Source organism: Microcaecilia unicolor, chromosome 1, assembly GCF_901765095.1.
Source record: "Microcaecilia unicolor chromosome 1, aMicUni1.1, whole genome shotgun sequence".
In the NCBI taxonomy this organism is placed as follows: Eukaryota; Metazoa; Chordata; class Amphibia; order Gymnophiona; family Siphonopidae; genus Microcaecilia; species Microcaecilia unicolor.
The window spans coordinates 759,086,357-759,109,767 of NC_044031.1; the positions used below are offsets into that span (position 1 = coordinate 759,086,357).

Consider the following 23,411-nt stretch of genomic DNA (forward strand, 5'->3'; position numbering starts at 1 on the left):
GATAAGGGGTGTTTAGGATCCTAGGGGTACTGAGAAGTAGGTAGGCTTTTTTCAAGTTTATATATTATTGTTTCTTGATAAAGAAATGGAAGTATACATTTGCTTGCCAATCTCCTGTATTGAGACTATTTTGTTGTTGTATAATGTAGCTTGCAACTGGGAAGTTTGTTTGGAACGGTAGTGAGTACCTGTACTGTGTATTTTCCTATATGTTGTATTTCTCAATACTTAATAAAGAAGACTTCTAAAAAATTTTTAAAACCTTATGTGTTGAATTCTTTAGCATGCAGAAGAACCCTAGCACTCTTTGTATAGAGTTGTGTAAAATCTTGCATTGCTTAATTATGTGTTTATGTCTATAGCACTCACGGCTACAGAGAGTGATGGGACTTTGCTGATGGAGCAGTACGTGCCGTGCCACATCTGTACAGCTGCAAGAACAGGGCAAACGGAAGCAGGTGGGAAGATAGAAGAGGAGTATTACTTCAATATGGAGGACTGCGTCCTCAGCGCTGTTGATGTGGACTATATGATGTGCCCCAATCACCCAGATCTCCCAGTTCCTATGCAGGAACTAGTGCCAGAGCTTTTCATGACAGATTTTCCTGCAAGGTAATGCCAGGTCCTGAAGTGGGTTTAAAATATTTTTTTGTCTGATTTAATGTGTTTTTAAAGCTAATACTGGATTTTTAAAGCTAGTTAAGCAGAATGTTTAAATTTAGAATGCAGCTAATCTGTTTTGTGATGTCATCCAGGGGCGTAGCCAGACCTCGGCGGGAGGGGGGGTCCAGAGCCCAAGGTGGGGGGGCACATTTTAGCCTTCCTCCCCTGCCACTTTTGATCCCCCCCTCCCCGGCTGACATGCCCTGCCACTTTGGACCCCCCCCCCCCCCCCCCCGCTGACCCTCCCCGCCACTTTCAACCCCCCTGCTGCCGCTGACCCCCCCCCCCCCCCACCGCAAGGTACCTTTGCTGGCAGGGGTCCCCAACCCCCGCCAGCCTTAGTCTTCTTCATTGCCGGTCTCCAGCGCATTTGCTGATCTGCAGGACGTGCTGGACGTCAAGACTCACAGCACAGATCAGTTTGCGAAGGCGCCAGAGACCGTCACTGAAGAAGACTAAGGCTGGCAGAGGTTGGGGACCCCTGCCAGCAAAGGTACTTTGCGGCAGCGGGAAAGGGGAGGTTCGAAAATGGCGGGGGCCAGGACTAAATCTGTGGGGGCCCATGCCCCCCCCCACCTAGCTACGCCCCTGATGTCATCAAGTTTTATAAAACCTGCCTTGCCATTGGTTAAGCCTGGCAGTCAGACACTGTCATTCTCATGTTAGAAAATTTTCCCAACATGGTGAACAGCCCTTCCTTTATTGCGTGTGCCCCAAAATTCTACAAGTGGCATTTAAAATTGCACGCGCGAATTTAAGCATGCACCCAATTTGCATGTGCAATTTAATTGACTAAGCCAATTAGCGCTGATAATTGGGTGATAAGGATTGGCACTAACTGGTCTTAATTGAAATTTTTAGTCACGTGGATCAGCATGTAAATTTGACACCCAGTTCCAAAAAGGGGGGCACGGTCATGGGTGGATCAGGGGCGTTCCTAGAATTTTATTCATGCTGTTATAGATTAAGGGGGATCGGCAAGGATTTACACCAGGGTTTACTTGGTATAAATCCTCGCTGAGTGTTTCAGTAAACAGCGTGTAACTTTCTGCACCATTTATAGAATAACAATGCATTATTTTTTTGGTTGCCATTTATAAAATTTGGTCCATAATGTCCTAGTTTAGGGCACTCTATGGGATGCAATGGATAGAATCACAGAATTAAATCTCTTCATCTTGAGATCTCATTCTAAGCTTAATTTCATCTTTGGCAGATTATTTTTGGAAAACAGTGACCTGGAATACAGTGAAAGCAAAAATCACGTACTTGGGCAAGGTGGCAGTGGAACGACCATATACCGAGCCCAGTACCAAGGAAAACCCATTGCTGTGAAGAAGTTCATGATCAAAAAATACAAGGCTTCTGTGGATTCCTCCATGGGTAGTATATGTGGAACCTTTTATCCTATATAATAATTCTCACCTCCAACAGGATGTGCCTGGGACCGTGCCTGCCGGAAGTGGTCTGCTAGGCAGGCACGCACTGACTTCAGTGACAGACAGTTTGGCAAAGCAAAACAATCTGAGTGCTGGCCATTAGGATACAGGGTTGATGGGAGAGTTTTAAAAGACTGAAGGAACCGAAAGTGTTAAATGGGGGGAGGGGGGGAGTTCTGAATGAATGAAAGAAATGAAAATTTACGAGAGGAACACAATCTGAATGCCGGGCATTTGTACACAGGGTAGATAGGACGCTTTTTTTTTTAAAAATGAAGGACGTGAAAGTATTACATCTTGGGGGAGGGGTGAGGAGGAAAGTGGTGGGGTATCCTGATACTGGGCGTTAGGGCCACGGGGGTACATAGACTTTTGAAAGCCTTAAGGAACCCAAAGTGTGGGAAGGAGGAGGAAAAGGAGGGGAGGGAACGGGGTGAGGGGCATTAGGAACAGGGGAGGGGGCCCTGTCACACACTCTCATTCTCACACACACACTGTCACACAGACAGTCTCACTCTGTCACACACCCGCACATTCACTCTGGCTCTCTCTCTCAAACATACACACTCCCAGGAAAACCTTGCTAGCGCCCGTTTCATTCGTTCCAGAAACGGGCCTTTTTTACTAGTTTTCTTTATATTTGCTTCATAAAATATAGATTGTTAATCTCGAAACCTGCCAGGACTGGTTTAACCATTAGGCAAACTCAGCAATTGCTTAGGGTAGCAGCTTTTAGGGTACAGCAGTTTTGAGAGGAAAACGCCACCAAAAAGGTGGAGGTACGCTAGGATCCTACCCAAGGAAACGCACACAGCAGGGAGTAGGAAGGGAAGGCTCCTCCAAGAAACCGGGGAAGACGTATATTGTAAATCAAACCTTTATTCCAAGTTACACAGTGGAAAACTCGACACAGCTGTGTTTCGGCGCTAAAAAGCGCCTTCCTCAGGAGTCTTATAGTGTACAGCTGATTTTGTGTATTCTATTATCTGTGATATATTGGTGTTACGTAATACCGGATATAGCTATTTTATCCGATGTCTCTGCCGAAAGAAACCTCCGTTATGTGTTGATTGCTCCAGCACTTCTCTTCAAGTGAAGCTGTGTCGAGTCGAGTTTTTCACTGTGTAACTTGGAATAAAGGTTTGATTTACAATTTTTTTTTATTTTTGTTACATTTGTACCCGTCGCTTTCCCACTCATGGCAGGCTCAATGCGGCTTACATGGGGCAATGGAGGGTTAAGTGACTTGCCCAGAGTCACAAGGAGCTGCCTGTGCCTGAAGTGGGAAGGGAATCGAACTCAGTTCCTCAGTTCCCCAGGACCAAAGTCCACCGCCCTAAGCACTAGGCCACTCCTCCACTGTTGCTACTATTTGAGATTCTACATGGAATGTTGCTATTCCACTAGCAACATTCCATGTAGAAGTCGGCCCTTGCAGATCACCAATGTGGCCGCGCAGGCTTCTGCTTCTGTGAGTCTGACGTCCTGCACGTACGTGCAGCACGTCAGACTCACAGAAGCAGAAGCCTGCGCAGCCTTCTACATGGAATGTTGCTAGTGGAATAGCAACATTCCATGTAGAATCTCCAATAGTAGCAACATTCCATATAGAATCTCCAATAGTATCTATTTTATTTTTGTTACATTTGTACCCTGCGCTTTCCCACTCATGGCAGGCTCAATGCGGCTTACATGGGGCAATGGAGGGTTAAGTGACTTGCCCAGAGTCACAAGGAGCTGCCTGTGCCTGAAGTGGGAATCAAACTCAGTTCCTCAGGACCAAAGTCCACCACCCTAACCACTAGCCCATTCCTCCACTCCAATATGTCTTCCCCAGTTTCTTGGAGGAGCCTTCCATTCCTACTCCCTGCTGTGTACAGCAGAGTTTCAGCAGCAGCCAACAGATCCTGACAACCACAAAAACTCAAAAACCATCAGTGTGTACCTTTCCCAAAGGGAAGGAGAGTAATTTTCAACTAGATCATTTAGCCAGGTAAATGGCTTTTGGACATTGCCCTCATTGAAGATAGTTGTGTAACAGGCCCTTCTAACTTGTTTATTTCGTAAAACCTATAAACAGCTTCCCTGAACCATGTCCGCCCAAAACAGTGTGCAATAGTAAAATATTAAATAGAGAGAAAAGATCAAAATAAACGACCGCTTCCTTTCCCAAATGCCAAGAGAGATCAGAGCCCCCTAGTTTAAAATACCAGTACTCCTAATGGGGGGGATAAAAACGTCTTCACCTCCTCAGTTGATTTCCTGGTGAGCCTCCATAGGTGTCCCATTCCCTGTTTATGGGAGAAGTATTCAAAAAGGCTCTGGAGTACAATTGTTCTCGTCATAAAGTTTTTACCAGGTAGTTCTTGTAAACGAAGCCTTTCCTTTTCATCCGCCAGACCAGTCCAGAATGCAAAGGTTGTGCCCCTCAATCAGCAGATGGAGACAAAGACCTAACAAGCTGTGAGCAGAGCTGGATTAAGAAATAAGCAAACTAGACAGGGTACCTAGGGCTTAAATGTTTAGTGGGGGGGGGGGGGGGGGGGGGGAATGGCAAATGGAGTCAGGACTTAGGAGGCTAGAATTGCCAACTGTTTGGATTTTTTCAGGAGTCTAAGGGCTGGCTCTTTTTAACGTGTTTGTGAGCGATATTGCGGAAGGGCTGTCTGGTAAGGTTTGCCTCTTTGCGGATGATACTAAACTGTGCAACAGGGTGGACACCCTGGAGGGTGTAAATGACATGAGGAAGGGCCTAGCGAAGCTGGAGGAATGGACCGATATTTGGCAACTAAGGTTTAATCCCAAAAAGTGCAGGGTCATGCACTTGGGTCGCAAAAATCCGAGGGAACGGTACAGTATAGGGGGTGAAGTGCTTCAGTGTGTGAAGGAAGAGTGAGACTTGGGGGTGACTGTGTCTGACGACCTTAAAGCTTTCAAACAGGTAGAAAAAGCAGCGGCCAAAGCCAGAAGGATGCTTAGGTGCATAAAGAGAGACATGACCAGCAGGAAAAAGGAGGTGATAGTGCCGTTGTATAAGTCTCTGGTGAGGCCTCATTTGGAGCAGTTCTGGAGACCGCACCTACGGAAAGATATAAACAGGATGGAGTCGGTCCAGAGGGCCGCTACAAAATTAGTAAGCAGTCTTGAATGCAAAAATTATAGGGACAGGGTTATGAACCTCAACATGTATACGCTGGAAGAGAGGAGGGAGAGAGGAGACATGATAGAAACGTTTAAATATCTCAAGGGCATTTATGTACAGGAAGAGAGCCTTTTTCAAATGAAGGAAAACTCTGGAACGAGGGAGCATACGATGAAGTTAAGAGGGAATAGGCTTAGGAGTAACCTAAGGAAGTATTATTTCACAGAAAGGGTGGTGGAGACGTGGAATGGCTTCCCGGTGGAGGTGGTGGAGTCAAGTACTGTTCCAGAATTTTAAAAGGCATGGGATAAGCATGTGGGATCGCTTAGGAACAGGAAGAATTAGGGGTTACACAGGATGAGCAGACTGGATGGTTCATATGGCCTTTATCTGCCGTCATGTTTCTATGTTTCTAATGCTCCCCCTTCCAGTGCAGAGACTGTAATAGGATCCAGCAACTGGGAAGGTTGCTATAGTCACAGGAAAGGAGGGGCTGAGCTGCTGTAAGTTTTTGTTGCAGTGGTGTGGTCAGAGGTGCCAATTTGGGTGGGCACACACTAGTCCGTCTCCTCCACCTCCATGACCCAAATTGAATAAATACATTAACTGGCAGGGATCCTGCTCCAGAAGCCCAGAATCTTCCCATACTCGCTGGCCAGTGGCACTCTCTATGGGCTCAACTACAGACAGTGGCGTAGCAAGGGCGGGGCGGTGGGGGCGGTCCGCCTCGGGTGCCAACGGGTGGGGGGGTGCATCTGTCCACTCCCCCCCGGCGCAGCGCCTCCCCCCCCGACACGGTCCCCACCTGTCTAAGAGCTCCATCCATCTGCAGTGCTGCTGTAAAAATCGCTTCGTCGGCCCTTCCCTCACTCACTGTGTCCCGCCCTTGAGGAAATAGGAAGTTACGTCAGAGGGCGGGACACAGTAAGGTATGGAAGGGCCGACGAAGCGATTTTTACAGCAGCGCTGCAGATGGATGGAGCTCGTAGACAGGTGGGGACCGTGTCGGGGTGGCGCTATGCCAGTGAGTTGGGGGGGGAGGGTCCACGCCGGTGGGGGGGTGTTGTGTTGGTCTGCACCCGGGGGGGGGGGGGGGGGGTGCAGTGGCGATCTGCCCCGAGTGGCAGCCGCCCCCGCTACGCCACTGACTATAGAACTAAACAAGTGCTGTGGAAGCACAAAACTATCCAAAACAGTCAAAGGGAAAAGGCTTCAAAGAGCTCCGAGATCAAAAATTAATAGTGTATATTGGATAGCGTGTTGTTGTTGTTGTTGCATTTGTACCCGTCGCTTTCCCACTCATGGCAGGCTCAATGCGGCTTACATGGGGCAATGGAGGGTTAAGTGACTTGCCCAGAGTCACAAGGAGCTGCCTGTGCCTGACGTTGGAATTGGACTCAGTTCCAGGAACTGAGTCCACCACCCTAACCACTAGGCCACTCCTCCACTGTTGCTACTATTTGAGATTCTACATGGAATGTTGCTATTCCACTAGCAACATTCCATGTAGAAATCGGCCCTTGCAGATCACCAATGTGGCCGCGCAGGCTTCTGCTTCTGTGAGTACGTGCAGGACGTCAGACTCACAGAAACAGAAGCCTGCGCAGCCTTCTACATGGAATGTTGCTAGTGGAATAGCCAAATAACGAGCTGAATCTTCATATGCTAAATATAGACTAAAATCTATATATGGTGTGATATCTTTTTCTTGTTTATTTTTTCTATTTTTAATAAATTTTGAATAAATTTTAATTCTAATCCCAAAAGAAATGGAGAAAAAAGACCTCATCAGTCCCAGCTCGACGATATTTTTATTCGATTTTTCAATCAATTAAATCGTCTGCTTGTTCAAGGACTCCGTTATAATCCTTGGTCTTAAAAAACTCCACCTCTCTTTATTTTAATAACAAAATTGTTCTTTCATTGTTCCATCTCCATATTATACTCGTGATTATTTTCAATATCAAGTTATATACTCATGTTACTTAGCTTTTTTTGCTCTGCTAAGTAACATGAGTATATAACTTGATATTGAAAATAATCACGAGTATAATATGGAGATGGAACAATGAAAGAACAATTTTGTTATTAAAATAAAGAGAGGTGGAGTTTTTTAAGACCAAGGATTATAACGGAGTCCTTGAACAAGCAGACGATTTAATTGATTGAAAAATCGAATAAAAATATCGTCGAGCTGGGACTGATGAGGTCTTTTTTCTCCATTTCTTTTGGGATTAGAATTAAAATTTATTCAAAATTTATTAAAAATAGAAAAAATAAACAAGAAAAAGATATCACACCATATATAGATTTTAGTCTATATTTAGCATATGAAGATTCAGCTCGTTATTTGATTATCTAGTTGAGCTTTGCTGAAATCAAGTCCAGAGTTTTTTTTGTACTAGTGGAATAGCAACATTCCATGTAGAACCTCCAATAGTAGCAACATTCCATGTAGAATCTCCAATACTATCTATTTTATTTTTGTTACATTCGTACCCTGCGCTTTCCCACTCATGGCAGGTTCAATGCGGCTTACGTGGGGCAATGGAGGGTTAAGTGACTTGCCCAGAGTCACAAGGAGCTGCACTGGGAATCAAACCCAGCTCCCCAGGACCAAAGTCCACCACCCTAACCACTAGGCCACTCCTCCACTGTTGCTACTATTTGAGATTCTACATGGAATGTTGCTACTATTGGAGGTTCTACATGGAATGTTGCTATTCCACTAGCAACATTCCATGTAGAACCTCCAATAGTAGCAACATTCCATGTAGAATCTCCAATAGTATCTATTTTATTTTTGTTACATTTGTACCCTGCGCTTTCCCACTCATGGCAGGCTCAATGCGGCTTACGTGGGGCAATGGAGGGTTAAGTGACTTGCCCAGAGTCACAAGGACCTGCCTGTGCCTGAAGTGGGAATCGAACTCAGTTCCTCACTTCCCCAGGACCAAAGTCCATCACCCTAACCACTAGGCCACTCCTCCTCCTGCTTCAGTAGTGATTTACGTACATAAGACTGATATACTATGTTTAATTCTCATTGAGCATACTTTCTGACCACAGACAAACATTTTCTTAGATCTGTGGTATCCTAGGGTTTTTGGCCTATGATGAAGAGAAGACCATTGTGTCTGTTTAAGCCCCGTGAGATTAATTTTTGATCTCGGAGCTCTTTGAGGCCTTTTCCCTTTAAATAGAGTCGTTTTTCATCTTGTGGATTGTTTGGCTGTTTTGGAGACTCTCTATGGGGGCTGCCAGTTCTCTAGAAACAGTGTACCTTTGAAAATTTGGAAAGGTCCACTGGTAGGAGTGTGGAGGAGTGGCCTAGTGGTTAGGGTGGTGGACTTTGGTCCTGAGGAACTGAGTTCGATTCCCACTTCAGGCACAGGCAGCTCCTTGTGACTCTGGGCAAGTCACTTAACCCTCCATTGCCCCAATGTAAGCCGCATTGAGCCTGCCATGAGTGGGAAAGTGCAGGGGAAAAATGTAACAAAAGTATGGTACAAATGTACCTGGGTGTGTATTAAGTGTAGGGAGCTTTTCAGCCTGGAGAGTTTACCCACATAACTATTAAGTTATGTGGGTGAATTCCTTCAAAAACCTTCACTCAGTTTCCTTTCAGAAGCACCAAAGAAAAAGCTAAATATAATTTTCTTTTTGTAAATTTACGTTTCGGACATTGTCTGCAAAGTCCACCCTTGACACCTCTAGTTTATACCCGAGGCAGTTGAGGATGAAAATGACTTGCCCAACTTCCCAGGTTCTCAACGTGCTACTTCAGAGCCAAGTTACTCAGTTCAGCAGCTTTATGGCCTGTCCTGTTTCTGAACTTATGTGCAATTCCCTGATCCTGCCCACTAAAATCGGTGCTGCAGGACCCATAATGATAGGCTTGTCAGAAATCTAGGACTAGCCTAAAATCTTCCACCCTGGCAGCTTACATTAGTACATAAGTATTGCCATACTGGGAAAGACCAAAGGTCCATCAAGCCCAGCATCCTGTTTCCAACAGTGGCCAATCCAGGTCACAAGTACCCAATAGTAGCAACATTCCATGTAGAACCCCAAAGAATATCAAGATTCTAGAATTCTAAAGACTAACAAGATTCCATGCAGAATTTCAAAGTGTAGCAACATTCCATGTGGAACCCCAAAGAGTAGCAAGATTCCATTCAGAATCCCAAGCACATAAGTACATAAGTGTTGCCACACTGGGACAGACCAAAGGTCCATCAAGCCCAGCATCTTGTTTCCAACAATGGCCAATCCAGGTCACAAGTACCCAATAGTAGCAACATTCCATGTAGAACCCCAAAGAATAGCAAGATTCTAGAATTCTAAAGACTAACAAGATTCCATGCAGAATTTCAAAGTGTAGCAACATTCCATGTGGAACCCCAAAGAGTAGCAAGATTCCATTCAGAATCCCAAGCACATAAGTACATAAGTGTTGCCACACTGGGACAGACCAAAGGTCCATCAAGCCCAGCATCCTGTTTCCAACAGTGGCCAAGCCAGGTCACAAGTACCTGGCAGAAACCCAAACAGTAGCAACATTCCATGTAGAACCCCAATGAGTAACAAGATTCTAGAATTCTAAAGAATAACAAGGTTCCATGCAGAATTTCAAAGTGTAGCAACATTCCATGTGGAACCCCAAAGAGTAGCAAGATTCCATTCAGAATCCCAAGCACATAAGTACATAAGTGTTGCCACACTGGGACAGACCAAAGGTCCATCAAGCCCAGCATCCTGCTAATGTAGAGATGCAGCTTGGGTTACTTTCTGGTGAGTAAATGTATCTTGTGTACAGTTCACTTTGCAGCTTCTCTATTCATGACCCTCTCTTTTGTTAATGCAGATACCATGCTTAAACACCTCCAAGCTATGGACGCCATGAGGAATTTTGCCGAATTCCGGCAAGAGGCCAGCATGCTTCACTCCCTGCAGCACCCATGTGTAGTCTCCTTGATTGGAATATGTATCCATCCTCTCTGCTTTGCCCTTGAGCTGGCTCCATTGGGCAGCCTGAACACCGTACTGTCGGAAAACAGCAAAGGTAACAGTGGCAGAGATACTATGAAAGTGGTCTGCTGTCTATGCATAGTGAACAGGATTATTTGGAATTAAGATTTATTTACTTTTTTAAATTCCATATTTTGGAAATTAGGCCAGCTCAGATCACTGTGTAATCCAGATCTGCTGCCTACGGGGGTGTAGCCCCACCCCCACACTCCACACTTTGGGCTCAAGCCCCCTCTAAAATTGCAGCACCAGTGTAATGGTTGGCAGGGATGCCCAAGGTCTGCTGCCCATGCTACCTTAGCAGCGTTGAGGTTGGTGGTGTGCTTCAGCTGCCAGTGCTGGCACTCTTGTGCATGCTCAGTTCAATAACTCTGTCTGATGCATGCGGCTGACTTCTGTACTGCTCAGGCAGCATGGGCAGGGATTTGGGCCAGTGGCGTAGCATGGGCAGGGATTTGGGCCCCCGTAGATTTGGCCCTGGACTCCCCCTGCCAACGACCCTCTTGAGCCCCCCTCCCGCCGCCTACCCTCCCCCGCCATCGTGGGCTACCTTTGCTGGCGGGGGACTTTGATCCCCGCTAGCTGAGGTCCTCCTCTTCCCGCGCAAGGCTTCGTTCTGTTTCTGACCATGCAGGATGTCAGACTCACAGAAACAGAACGAAGCCTTGCACGGGAAGAGGAGGACCTCAGCTAGCGGGGATTGGGTTCCCCTGCCAGCAAAGGTAGGCAGTGGCGGGGGAGAGTTGGCAGCAGGAGGGGGGGGTCAAGAGGGTCGTCAAAGTTGGTGGGGGTGGCGGCGGCAGGGGGGGGGGGGTCGGCTGGGGGGGCTAAAATGTGCCCCCTCACCTTGGGCTCTGGACCTCCCTCCCGCCAAAGTCTGACCACGCCCCTGATTTGGGCAGGACCTCTTTGGCTGGTGGGGCTTGGGCATCCTCACCTAGAAAGGTATGATTTAAAAGCCGAGGGGGGGGGGAGCTGAGAGGAACTAAGTGGCCCCCTCAGTCCAACCCTGGGTCTTCATCCAAAGTAGACCTTCCCCTGCTGTAGAAATAAGTTTCCTCCTAAAGGTCAGCATTTCATGGAGGAGGCTGAGAACTGCATCGGAACAGCTCAGGCAGGACCTGACTCTGTGAAACCTTCTGGCACTGACTGTAGGTGACCCTGTATAAATCCCTTTATCTGCCTGTACTTTAGATCTAATCTCAGCTCTGCCGTGGCCTGTTCGTTGGTATGACTCTGGATTAACCATTCTATCTGCCTGGCCTCAATTTATCCAACAGTAATAGTATAGTAGTGAACAGAGGCGTTAGACCAATGGTTTGGGCTGAGAACTAGGGAAGCTGGGTTTGGTTCCCACTGTGGCTCCTTGTGACCATGGGCAAGTCACTTAACCCTCTGTTATCCCAGGTACAAAACTTAGATTGTGAGACCACTAGGGACAGAGAAAGTATCTGTATATAATAAATGTATACTTCTTCAGTTGTACCGCAGGAAGCTGGTATATCAATACCAATAACAGTTCTCTCCTCTCTTGTCTCTGTACGATTTTTCCCTTCGATAATCAGCTGGCTACCAGCATCGAATATCCAGTTTCATTTTAAACCGCAGCATTTAAACAGACACTCAGCGCTAACTGGTTAAGTGATTAGTGGTTAAAGATAGGCCCTGCTGTTTGTGTGACATATTTTAACAGCGAAACATAACTGGTTTGGCGCCTAACAGGTTGTAGGAAAGAGATCCGTCAAAAGACGGAGAACTCAAAACACCCCACGGACAACAACACAATGAAATAAAAGTGGGAGGATGACCAAGGATTGCAAAGGCTGAGAAGATGTATAATAATTAAAGAAATTTATTAAGGTATAATAACTCGACACAACGTTGTGTTTCGTCCGTTAGGCCTGCATCAGGAGTCTATAATCGAATTTAAAAGCACAAATTAAAAACAATGTATACATATATATATATATATATATATATACACACACACTGAAATATTAAAAACATTTTTTAAAAGATGTTAAAAAAATTTTAATTGGACTACACTTATATGTTTTAAATATAAATAACAAAATGAATGAACATTATAAAATCTAATAAAAAAACATTTAAAAATGAATGTGCACAAATAGCTAAATTTGGAATTAAGGTATTGCAATACATAACATGTAACAAAGCGACATCGCATATAACAGGCTGTGTCACGCGATATCGCCAGTTAGTAGCTAGCCACTAACTACAGATATTCAGCGGGAGATAAGTTATCTCCCGCTGAATATCCTTGGTTAGGTGCTAAAACACTATTTAACCGGCCAGGAGCTGTTCCTGGCCGGTTAAATAGTTTTAAACATCGGTCACTTTGTATGAATGTGTTGGGAAAGCTACATATCTGCTTCTGAACTATTAAATCGTGGAACACAGTGGGATAAAAACAATTTATCATTTTGAAATATTTGCCCACTTTCCATTAGAGGTCATTTTTTATAACAGACTACTACTACTACTATTTAGCATTTCTATAGCGCTAAAAGGCGTACGCAGCGCTGCACAAACATAGAAGAAAGACAGTCCCTGCTCAAAGAGCTTACAATCTAATAGACAAAAAATAAAGTAAGCAAATCAAATCAATTAATGTGAACGGGAAGGAAGAGAGGAGGGTAGGTGGAGGCGAGTGGTTACAAGTGGTTACGAGTCAAAAGCAATGTTAAAGAGGTGGGCTTTCAGTCTAGATTTAAAGGTGGCCAAGGATGGGGCAAGACGTAGGGGCTCAGGAAGTTTATTCCAGGCGTAGGGTGCAGCGAGACAGAAGGCGCCAAGTCTGGAGTTGGCAGTAGTGGAGAAGGGAACAGATAAGAAGGATTTATCCATGGAGCGGAGTGCACGGGAAGGGGTGTAGGGAAGGACGAGTGTGGAGAGATACTGGGGAGCAGCAGAGTGAATACATTTATAGGTTAGTAGAAGTTTGAACAGGATGTGAAAACGGATAGGGAGCCAGTGAAGCGACTTGAGGAGAGGGGTAGTATGAGTAAAGCGACCCTGGCGGAAGACGAGACGGGCAGCAGAGTTTTGAACCGATTGGCGAGGGGAGAGGTGACTAAGTGGGAGGCCAGCAAAAAGCAGATTGCAGTAGTCTAAACGAGAGGTGACAAGGGTGTGGATGAGGGTTTTGGTAGAGTGCTCGGAAATAAAGGGGGGGATTTTACGGATGTTGTAAAGAAAGAAACGACAGGTCTTGGCAGTCTGCTGGATGTGAGCAGAGAAGGAGAGAGAAGAGTCAAAGATGACCCCAAGGTTTCGAGCTGAGGAGACAGGGAGAATGAGAGAGCCATCAACAGAAATAGAAAACGGGGGGAGCGGGGAGGTGGGTTTGGGGGGGAAAATGAGAACCTCGGTTTTGGTCATATTTAATTTCAGGTGGCATTGAGACATCCAGGCAGCAATGTCAGACAAGCACGTTGAAACTTTGGTTTGGATGCAAGGTGAGATATCAGGGGTAGAAAGGTAGATTTGGGAGTCATCAGCATAGAGATGGTAGGAAAAGCCATGGGATGAGATTAATGAACCAAGGGAAGAAGTGTAGATAGAAAAGAGGAGGGGACCAAGAACAGAACCCTGAGGTACGCCGACAGGCAGAGGGATAGAAGTAGAAGAGGATCCACCAGAGTGAACACTAAAAGTGCGGAGGGAGAGGTAGGAAGAGAACCAGGAAAGGACAGAGCCCTGGAATCCAAGTCAGGACAGGGTATCGAGAAGTATGCTGTGATCGACAGTGTCAAAAGCAGCGGAAAGATCAAGAAGAATGAGGATGGAATACAGACCTCTGGATTTAGCCAGTAATAGGTCATTGGAGACTTTAGTAAGCGCACTTTCGGTTGAGTGGAGAGGGCGAAAACCAGATTGTAGTGGGTCAAGAATAGCATGTGAGGAGAGAAAATCAAGGCAGCGGTGGTGAACAGCACGCTCAAGTAATTTGGAGAGAAAAGGGAGGAGGGAGATGGGCCGGTAATTAGAGGGACAAGTAGGGTCGAGTGAAGGCTTCTTAAGGAGAGGTGTGACCACAGCATGTTTAAAGGCAGTAGGGACAGCTTCAGAGGCAAGTATGCCCACAGCTGACACCAGGGTTTCCCAAACCTGTTCTGGGGACCCCACAACCAGTTGGCTTTTGAAGATGTCTAATGAATATGCGTGAAGTATATTTGCATGCATCGGAGAACCAGCATAGGTAAACATATATCATGCATAGTCATTATGGATATTTTGAGAATGTGACTGGTTGTTGGGTCCCCAGAACAGGTGTAGGAAGCTGTGAGTTATTACAACAAACCAAGTAACTCTCAGCTCTCTCCACACTTTCCCGAAAGACTTCATTTTTACTTGCAAAATTTCTTTGCCGGTTCCTGGGCCGCCGTGGACGACGACCCAATTGTGAGAACAATCAGCCTGCTGTCCTCGGAGAATACCTGCTACAGGTAAGTATCTTCGCTTTAAGAAAGAACGAATCGAAAAAGTGTTGCATTCAAAATAAGGCACATACAGGGGCCTTTTTACTAAGCTGTGTAGTTCCCTACGCATGGCCAGCGTGCACCAATTCGGAACTACCACCTGGCTACATTGTGGCCCAGGCGGTAATTTCATTTTTTTAACGTGCATCCAGTACGCACGCTGGAAAATATATTTTATTTTCCGGCACGTGGCACTAACTGGGCAGTAATCGCATGAGATACGCACGGTTAATGCGTGAGACCTTACCGCTAAGTGAATGGGCGGTGGTAAGGTCTCAGTTCCAAAATGGACCCGCGCCAATTTTCGTTTTGCCACATGTCCATTTTCAACCAAAAAAAAAAAGACCTTTTTTTTTTTTTTTCGCAGGTGTGCTGAAAAATGGACCTGCGAGCTTCCAATACATGCGTCTACACCAGCACAGCAGGGGCATAGCCAGACCTCACAGTGGGAGGGGGCCAGAGCCCGAGGTTGGGGGCACATTTTAAGTGCCGCCCCGCCACCCCCCCTCGCCTCCCAACCGCCTCGCCTCACTCCCTCACAAACAAATACCTTTGCTGGCAGGGGTCCCCAACCCCCAGTGGCGTACCAAGGCGGGGGCGGTCCGACCCTGGTGCACACCACTGGGGGGGGGGGGTGCCGCGCGCCTGTTGGCTCCGTTCGTTATGTGCTCCCTCTGCCCCGGAACAGGTTACTTCCTGTTCCGGGGCAGAGGGAGCATGGAACGAGCGAAGCCGACAGGCGCGCGGCACCCCCCCAGCAGGTAAAAATGCACCCGGGGGGGGGGGTGTCCTTTCGCCGGGGGGGGGGGGTCGCGCTGCACCCGGGGGGGGGGGGGCGCATCGGCAATCCACCCCAGGTGTCAGCCACCCTAGGAACACCACTGCCAACCCCTGCTAGCCGAAGCCTTCTTCAGCGCCGGTCTCTGGTGCAGCCGCGTTCGCTGCCTGCCCCCTGCTCTTCTTTCTTCTTGCTCCTCCTGTGTACGCTGACCAGTATGTTTATGAGGTCAGTATAGTTTTATGGTCTGGTTGTTAGCTTATGAGTAAATCTGATATAGCCCTGGTTATTATAGTTAGTATTCTTGTATGTGAGTAGGGAAATGGAATACTCTGTTTTGTAATTCTGTTTTGTATTTGTGTGGGAAAATGGAAATGATTTATTTTGTAATTTTTGTATTGTTTAATTATTGTGTATGTTTATTGTAACCTGCCCAGAACTTTGGATGGTGCGAGACATAAATCTGATAGATAGATGGATATATGCATTTGTGAAATCATTGGTGTTTGTTCATAGGGGAACCTTTCTCCTTTTGGGTTCTGGCATTTTACCTGTATACCAAATACTGCTGCTGATCACTAAATCATTTCAGATTTAAAGCTGGCACAGTAGCATACAGAACACAGGGCTAAAAACTCCTAGAGGGTCTTTTACAAAGGCACGGTAGCATTTTTAGCTCGTGCTAAATGCTAGAAACGCCCATATGAGTATATGGGTGTCTCTAGCGTTTAGCGCACGCTAAAAACGCCAGTTCACCTTTGCAAAAGGTCCACCTAGTGAGATTCTCCCATGGCATTTTTTTTTTACCACACTCAGCCCCCTGAGGGTCGGAGAAGTACATGGTGGAAAATGAGGAGGGGAAAGGGGAAGAGATTCAGTACACCACCTTTCTGAGGTTGCAGTCAAAGCGATTTACATATTATATACAGGTATTTTATTTTATTTATTCAGATTTTGCTCACACCTTTTTCAGTAGTAGCTCAAGGTGAGTTACATTCAGGTACTCTGGATATTTCTCTGTCCCAGGAGGGCTCACAATCTAAGTTTGTACCTGGGGCAATGGAGGGTTAAGTGACTTGCCCAGAGTCACAAGGAGCTGCAGTGGGAATCAAACCCAGTTCCCCGGGATCAAAGTCCACTGCACTAACCACTAGGCTACTCCTCCACTAGCAATATTCCATGTAGAAGCCTGACCTTGTAGATCAGCAGTGCGGCCGTGCAGGCTTCTGTTTCTGTGATCTGACGTCCTGCATGTACGTGCAGGACGTCCGACTCATAGAAACAGAAGCCTGCGCGGCCGCATCACTGATCTGGAAGGGCAGGCTTCTGTTTCTCACAGCAACAGGAGCCTGCACGGCCGTGTTGCTGATATGCAAGGGCAGGCTTCTACATGGAATGTTGCTAGTAGACTAGCAACATTCCATGTAGAATCTCAAATATTTATTTAGATTTTGCTCACACTTTTTCAGTAGTAGCTCAAGGTGAGTTACTACTATTACTACTATAAATCACTTTTATAGCGCTATCAGTCATACGCAGCGCTTTACAATTGAACATGAAGAAGAAAGACAGTCCCTGCTCAAAAGAGCTTACAATCTAAATCAGGACAAACAGGACCAAAAAGGATAAAGGAAGGGACAGGACGACACATAAGGATAAAATAAAAGTTACAAGGCAGGAGTCGAAAGCAGCATCAAACAGGTAGGCCCTTTAGCCCGGATTTGAAGGTTGCGAGGGATGGAGCTAGACATAATGGCTCAGGAAGCCTATAGACAGTGTTAACTACATTGGAAGGATTACTGGTTCTAGGTGCTGTTGCCCCTGTACCAGTGCAAGAAAGTTACATTCAGATACACTGGATATTTCTCTGTCCCAGGAGGGCTCACAATCTAAGTTTGTACCTGAGGCAATGGAGGGTTAAGTGACTTGCCCAAGGTCACAAGGAGCAGCAGTGGGGGATTTGAGCCAGCCACCTCTGGATTGCAAGACCGGTGCTCTAACCACTAGGCCACTCCTCCAGTCCATATACTTTCTCTGTCCCTCGTGGGCTTCACAATCTAAGTTGTTTTTATTTTGTTTGTTTTTAACCTGAGGCAATGGAGGGTTAAGTGATTTGCCTAGGGGGGTCACAAGGAGCGGCAGTGGGAATCAAAGCCGTTTCTCAGCTCTACCATTCCAGTAAACATTCATACGAAGTCACTGCATCCACGGAGAAATCAGAATATACTGGGCTTAAAAAGTACCACTCAATTTCTTGTGAGCTGTATCTTAGAGGAGAGGATTTCCTTCCCACTCAGTAACTGCAACATATCTCTTGTTTATTAGGTGCTTCCTTCATGCCACTGGGCCACATGTTGACGCAGAGAATAGCTTATCAGATCGCCACTGGCCTGGCCTATCTACACAAAAAGAACATCATATTTTGTGACCTGAAGTCTGACAACATTTTGGTTTGGTCTCTGGATGTCAGAGACCTCATTAACATCAAGCTGTCCGACTACGGGATTTCCCGGCAGTCGTTCCATGAAGGTGCCCTGGGAGTGGAGGGTACCCCTGGGTACCAAGCGCCCGAGATCAGGCCTCGGATAGTCTACGATGAAAAGGTAATTCAGAGACTTTTTCTGTAAACGGCATACGAGTAAAAGTCGGTCACAGAGTTCTGCTTAAGAGGAGTGAGAATATACGCCCAACCCCCCCCCCCCCCCCCCCCCCCCCCCAATAAAATAAAAGCTTTACATGTTTTGATTTTGAGTTGCAGTGCCAGCATTAGGATTCCCCTGAAAGCCAAACTGGTTGGCATTTTTCTGTTCCAGGTTTTCTTTTTTTTTTTTTTTAATCAAGGGGTTATGAATGAAAAGCTGCATTTTTTTTTTCAGAGTACTATGGGTTTTCCCTGGGTCAGCTTTGCAGCGCTTGATTTTATTTTGGCTGTGAGTCACTAGAAATGTTGTATTGATCAGTGTCATTCTTGCTGTGGCACCCAGACTGACCAGTACTGGACAACGGGACTCTGACCAGTAATGTAATATATGTGTTCCCAGTAGCAAGATGCCATAAAGTAAATGTGTGAAGCAGGGGCGTAGCCACAGGGGCCCCCGTAGATTTGGCCCTGGACCCCCCCCTGCCGACGACCCTCTTGCCCCCCCCCCCCCTCCCGCCGTCACCGTCTGCTACCTTTGCTGGCGGGGGACCCCAACCCCCGCCAGGCGAGGTCCTGTTCTTCCTTCGTTCTGTTTCTGAGTCTGACGTCCTGCACGTCAGATTCACAGAAACAGAACGAAGCCTTGCAGATCAGTTAGCGAGGTCCTCTTCTTCCGGCGCAAGGCTTCATTCTGTTTCTGTGAGTCTGACGTCACATCAGACTCACAGAAACAGAACGAAGCCTTGCAGATCAGCCAGCGGACGCATTGCTGGCTGATCTGCAAGGCTTCGTTCTGTTTCTGTGAATCTGACATCCTGCACATACATGTGCAGGACGTCAGACTCACAGCAACAGAACGAAGCCTTGCAGATCAGTTAGCGAGGTCCTCTTCTTCCGGCGCAAGGCTTCGTTCTGTTTCTGTGAGTCTGACGTCCTGCACGTTGTACGTGCAGGACGTCAGACTCAGAAACAGAACGAAGGAAGAAGAGGACCTCGGCTGGCGGGGGTTGGGAGTCCCCTGCCAGCAAAGGTAGGCGATGGCGGGGAAGGGTTGGTGGCGGGAGGGGGGGGGGTCGAGAGGGTAATCTCCGGGGGGGGGGGGGGGGTCAAAATTGGTGGTGGTGGTGTCAGCGGCGGGTGGGTTGGCAATGGCGGGGGGGGTCGGCAATGGCCGGGGGGGCTAAAATGTGCCCCCTCACCTCGGGCTCTGGACCCCCCCTCCCACTGAAATCTGGCTACGCCCCTGGTGTGAAGATTTGTGATGTTGTACTCTGCTTTTTATGCCTTTTGCAAAAGCAGAATATCAAAGTAATAAATGGAAATGAAATGTTCATTGGCACAGAGGATAAACACGGTGATGATTTTTTTTTAAAGAAGTTTTGTTTCATAATAAGTGGGGAAGAAGTAAATTTAAAAGTAATTATGTGATTGGTAGCTGGTGCCAACCATTTAACTGTGTTGTTTTTAATTTGTGTCATCACATAACCAAAATTGTGTTTTAAATTGGGTTAGTCTTGAAGGCCAGGGCTAAGAGTTACAGAGTATGGCGAAATTCAGCCGCGCCTTCAAGTGTGAAAACCTCAGACTTTATGATGAGGTGGGTGCTCAAACTGTAATAAACACAGACATAAGTTATCCATTTATAGTCCTGCTGGCATTTTAGTGTTCATGCTCGAATGCCTGGCTCTGCTGAACATCCTCCTGTCTGTAAGCAGATACCTTATCCGTTTCAAGTTCTGCACTTGCTGCATGGTTGGATATCTGTGTATGGGTTTTTCCGGTACAAGAGCCACTCTGTTGCAGGCTTCCTGTGTAGTTCACTGGGTGAAACAAGTAAAATCAGTAAAAGAAAAGTGAGACAAAATATTCCATTAAATAATAAGTAGTGAATAAGTAGCCCAGCCGCCACCTTTATGCATTCCTATGGTTCTTCTGACGTTTCTCTCCTCCCCCCTCTTGCTCTTTCAATGTCTCTTGCATTGCTGCATGCCCGATTTTCATCTTCTCTCACCTCCTTCCATCTAGCCTCCAAGTTGCTCACTCCTCCCCCCAAACAGCTTTCTAATCAGCCCCCCTCCACGTGCCCTGCATTTCACAATACCTCTCCTTCTGCCTGTTCCTTCTGTCTCAAGTGTTTGCAGGATTCTTCTTTGTCTCCCTCACTTGTGGGCTGATGATCAGAAGCAAACACAGGCGCTAGAGTCCAATAGCGCCATACTAGCGCCTGTGCTTGCTCCCGCCCAATGATCAGAGCTGGTGAGCATGTGTAATAACGCGCTTGCCGGTTCTGAACGCCGATTGCGTGCAAATGCATGCAAGCGAGGGTCTCCTGCATTCATCCCTCATGATCAGCGGGCAGCGTGCCAAACAAGGGTGCTGCTACCGCTGCAAACCTTACACCGTCTCGGAGCTGGCGTTAGGGTTTGCTAGCGAGGGAGGAATGAGGGAGACTTGGGATTTTCTCCCAGACCTGTCAAACCTCCCCCCTCCAAAAAAAGAAACACAAAACCTGGAGGTCCCCCAACCCCAAAGCACAAAAACTCTGGTAGTCCAGTGGGGACTGCTAGCTTCCCCCACACACACATTGAACAAAAATGTCCTGGTGGTCCAGTAGGACCGCTATCTATCTGCCCCCTCCCAGCGGCCTACCTCTCCGTAGTACTGGTGGTGGTAGTTGAAAGAGAGAGGGACTAACACTCCCTCCCTACTGTTCAGGCGCCTTCCCAAAATGGCAGCATCTCACCCTGCCTGGTGCATCCTGGGATGCACTGGGTGGGCTTAACCCAAGCCCTGCCTAGCTCATCCCAGGATGCATTGGGCAGGGCAGGATGCCACCATTTTGGGAAGGCACCCGAAGAGGAGGGAGGAAGTGCTAGTCCTTCCCTCCTCCCACTATTACAACTATATAGAGAGGTGGGCTGCCGTGGGGAGATAGTGGTCCCACTGGACCACCAGGGTTTTTCTGCGAAGTGAGGGGGAAGCTAGCAGTCCCTTTGGACCACCAGGGTTTTTGTGCTTTGGGGGTGGGGGTCCTGGAGGTCCACCGGACCTCCAGTTCTTGTGTTGGGGGGGGGGGGGGGGGAGGCTTAGGTTTCACTGGTCCGGGAGAAAATCCCGGACCTGTCAAACCTCTTCTGCTTTTTGACAGATCCGGACTTTTGATAGCCCGGACCTATCAAACAGCTTCTGCGGAAGGATTGTGTCTTGGGCGAATGCCCAGGCACATTCGTCCTGCAGATATACCCCCATTATCAGAGATAATAGTGCACATAAATTTGCATGCTGCTAGCTTTGATCATTGGGGGGGGGGGGCATTATAGCCCCACGCTCTTCCGATGCTATTTTTAGAGTGCTGTTTGGAACAGAGCGGGGCTTTTGACCATCGGCCCATTGGTCCCGTTTGCCCAGAGGTGCTGCATTTTAGCGATCTGGCATTTGAGGTGACTTTGCTGTGATTAATGTTGTAGTAGAAGATGTATCTAACCTGAACAGCCATTACCAAAGCAAACAATTTTTGTATCTGTGAAAATAACTCTTTGAAGTGCTGGGAGATGTTTCCACTTCAGTGCAATGCAGATTTAATTTACAGGGCAAACAGAAGAAATACCATTGCATTTTGCTGGCCCTTACTTCAGAGGAAAATGTTTGTGTTTACAGAAGGAGAAATTAGATCTTACCTGCTAATTTGCTTTCCTTTAGTCCTGCTTTTTGGTTTGGGTATTTTTTTTTCCGTGGAACTGACTGGTGGGTTGTGCACGCCTTCCAGCAGGTGGAGACTGAGAACTCTGATTCTAGAGAGCCAATAAGAGCCCTGGCCAACTAGCCCTAGATTCAGTATATAAGTAACAAAGCAGGAGAAGGATCAAGAGAGAAAAACGCCTTCTGTGCCACCGGGTATCTGAGCAGCCATTCCATGGAAATTATAATTCAACAACGGCAAAACAGTGACACCGCCGTGCCGGTCAGCCAAAGAATAAGTCTTAACAGAGTGTCCCGAACTGCTCCCGCCTTTAGACGAGATCGGCAGGGAGACTCTAGAAAGGCATCAGAGAAGACGAACAAATTCTAAGGTGTACCCGTCTCGAATAACTACTACTATTACTTCTACTACTACTACTTAACACTTCTAAAGCGCTACTAGGGTTACGTAGCGCTGTACAGTTTAACAATAACCTCCAAAACCCACTGATCTGTGGTAATTTGGGCCCACCTCTGAAAGAACAGAGCTAAATGTGCTCCCACCGGAATCAGAGGAGGGGCCCTCGCATCTTCATTGGGCTGGACGGGTTGTGGACTGAAAAGAAGAACCGGAGTCTCTACCTCCTTGACGGAGTCTGCGAAAGGACTGGTTCCTCTGGAAGAAACGAGACCGCTGCGGCAGAACACCTCTGACTGACCGAAAACGGCGGAAATCCTGTCCTCGCCCACAGCTAAAACCAGAATAGCGCTGAGGAGCTCTAGGATGATCTTCTGGTAGATGAGGAACCTTGGTGTCTCCCAAACTATTGACCAGTTTGTCTAATTCGGGCCCAAACAAAAAGGAACCTTAAAAAAAGGGAACTTCCTCAACTTAGACGTAGATGCAGCATCCGCAGACCAACCCCTCAGCCAGAGAGAATGATGAGCTGCCACGTTGAGGGCCATGGATTTCGATGATGCCCTCAACAAGTCATACAAAGCATCTGCTGAAAAAGCAGAGCCCATCTCAATCTTGGCCACCTCTGTGTCAGTTGAAGACAAATCATCGGAAGACCTGTCCAAAACTCGCTCGGCCCACCAAAAGCATGCTCTAGCTACTAAAGAGCCACAAATAGCCGCCTGCACAGCCAGAGAGGAGACGTCAAAACTACTCTTTAAGAGGGCCTCCAGCCTACGATCCTGAACATCCCGAAGAGCCGTACCACCGTCTACTGGGACTGTATTGCGCTTAGTGACCGCAGACACTACTGCATCTACCACAGGCACCTTCAGAAGAGATTTATCAATATCTGGGACTGGATAAAGGCGCACCATGGATCTTGCTAGACTAAAAGGAGAATCCGGGAAATCCCACTGAGCCTGGATGATATCCCTAATGTCCTGGTGCATAGAAAAAGTTTTCCCAGGATGCCTGATACCCTTAACTAGGAGATCAACCTTGCGGACCTTCTGAACCGCAAGCTGTTCCTCCTCAAAATGTAAAGTGCCAGCCACCAATGAAATGAGCTCCTGTAAG

The 23,411-nt window shown here is 47.1% G+C and overlaps 1 protein-coding gene across 1 annotated transcript in view; it reads left to right on the top strand.

Annotated features, from left to right (window-relative positions):
* The window catches only part of LRRK1 (leucine rich repeat kinase 1), a 246,932-nt gene that overhangs the window by 181,509 nt on the left and 42,012 nt on the right, over positions 1-23,411 (top strand). The window contains exons 24-27 of the mRNA XM_030189745.1: positions 363-612; positions 1,880-2,046; positions 10,112-10,309; positions 17,881-18,158. Coding sequence (XP_030045605.1) covers positions 363-612; positions 1,880-2,046; positions 10,112-10,309; positions 17,881-18,158 — 893 coding nt within the window. The remainder of the gene's footprint in view (positions 1-362; positions 613-1,879; positions 2,047-10,111; positions 10,310-17,880; positions 18,159-23,411) is intronic.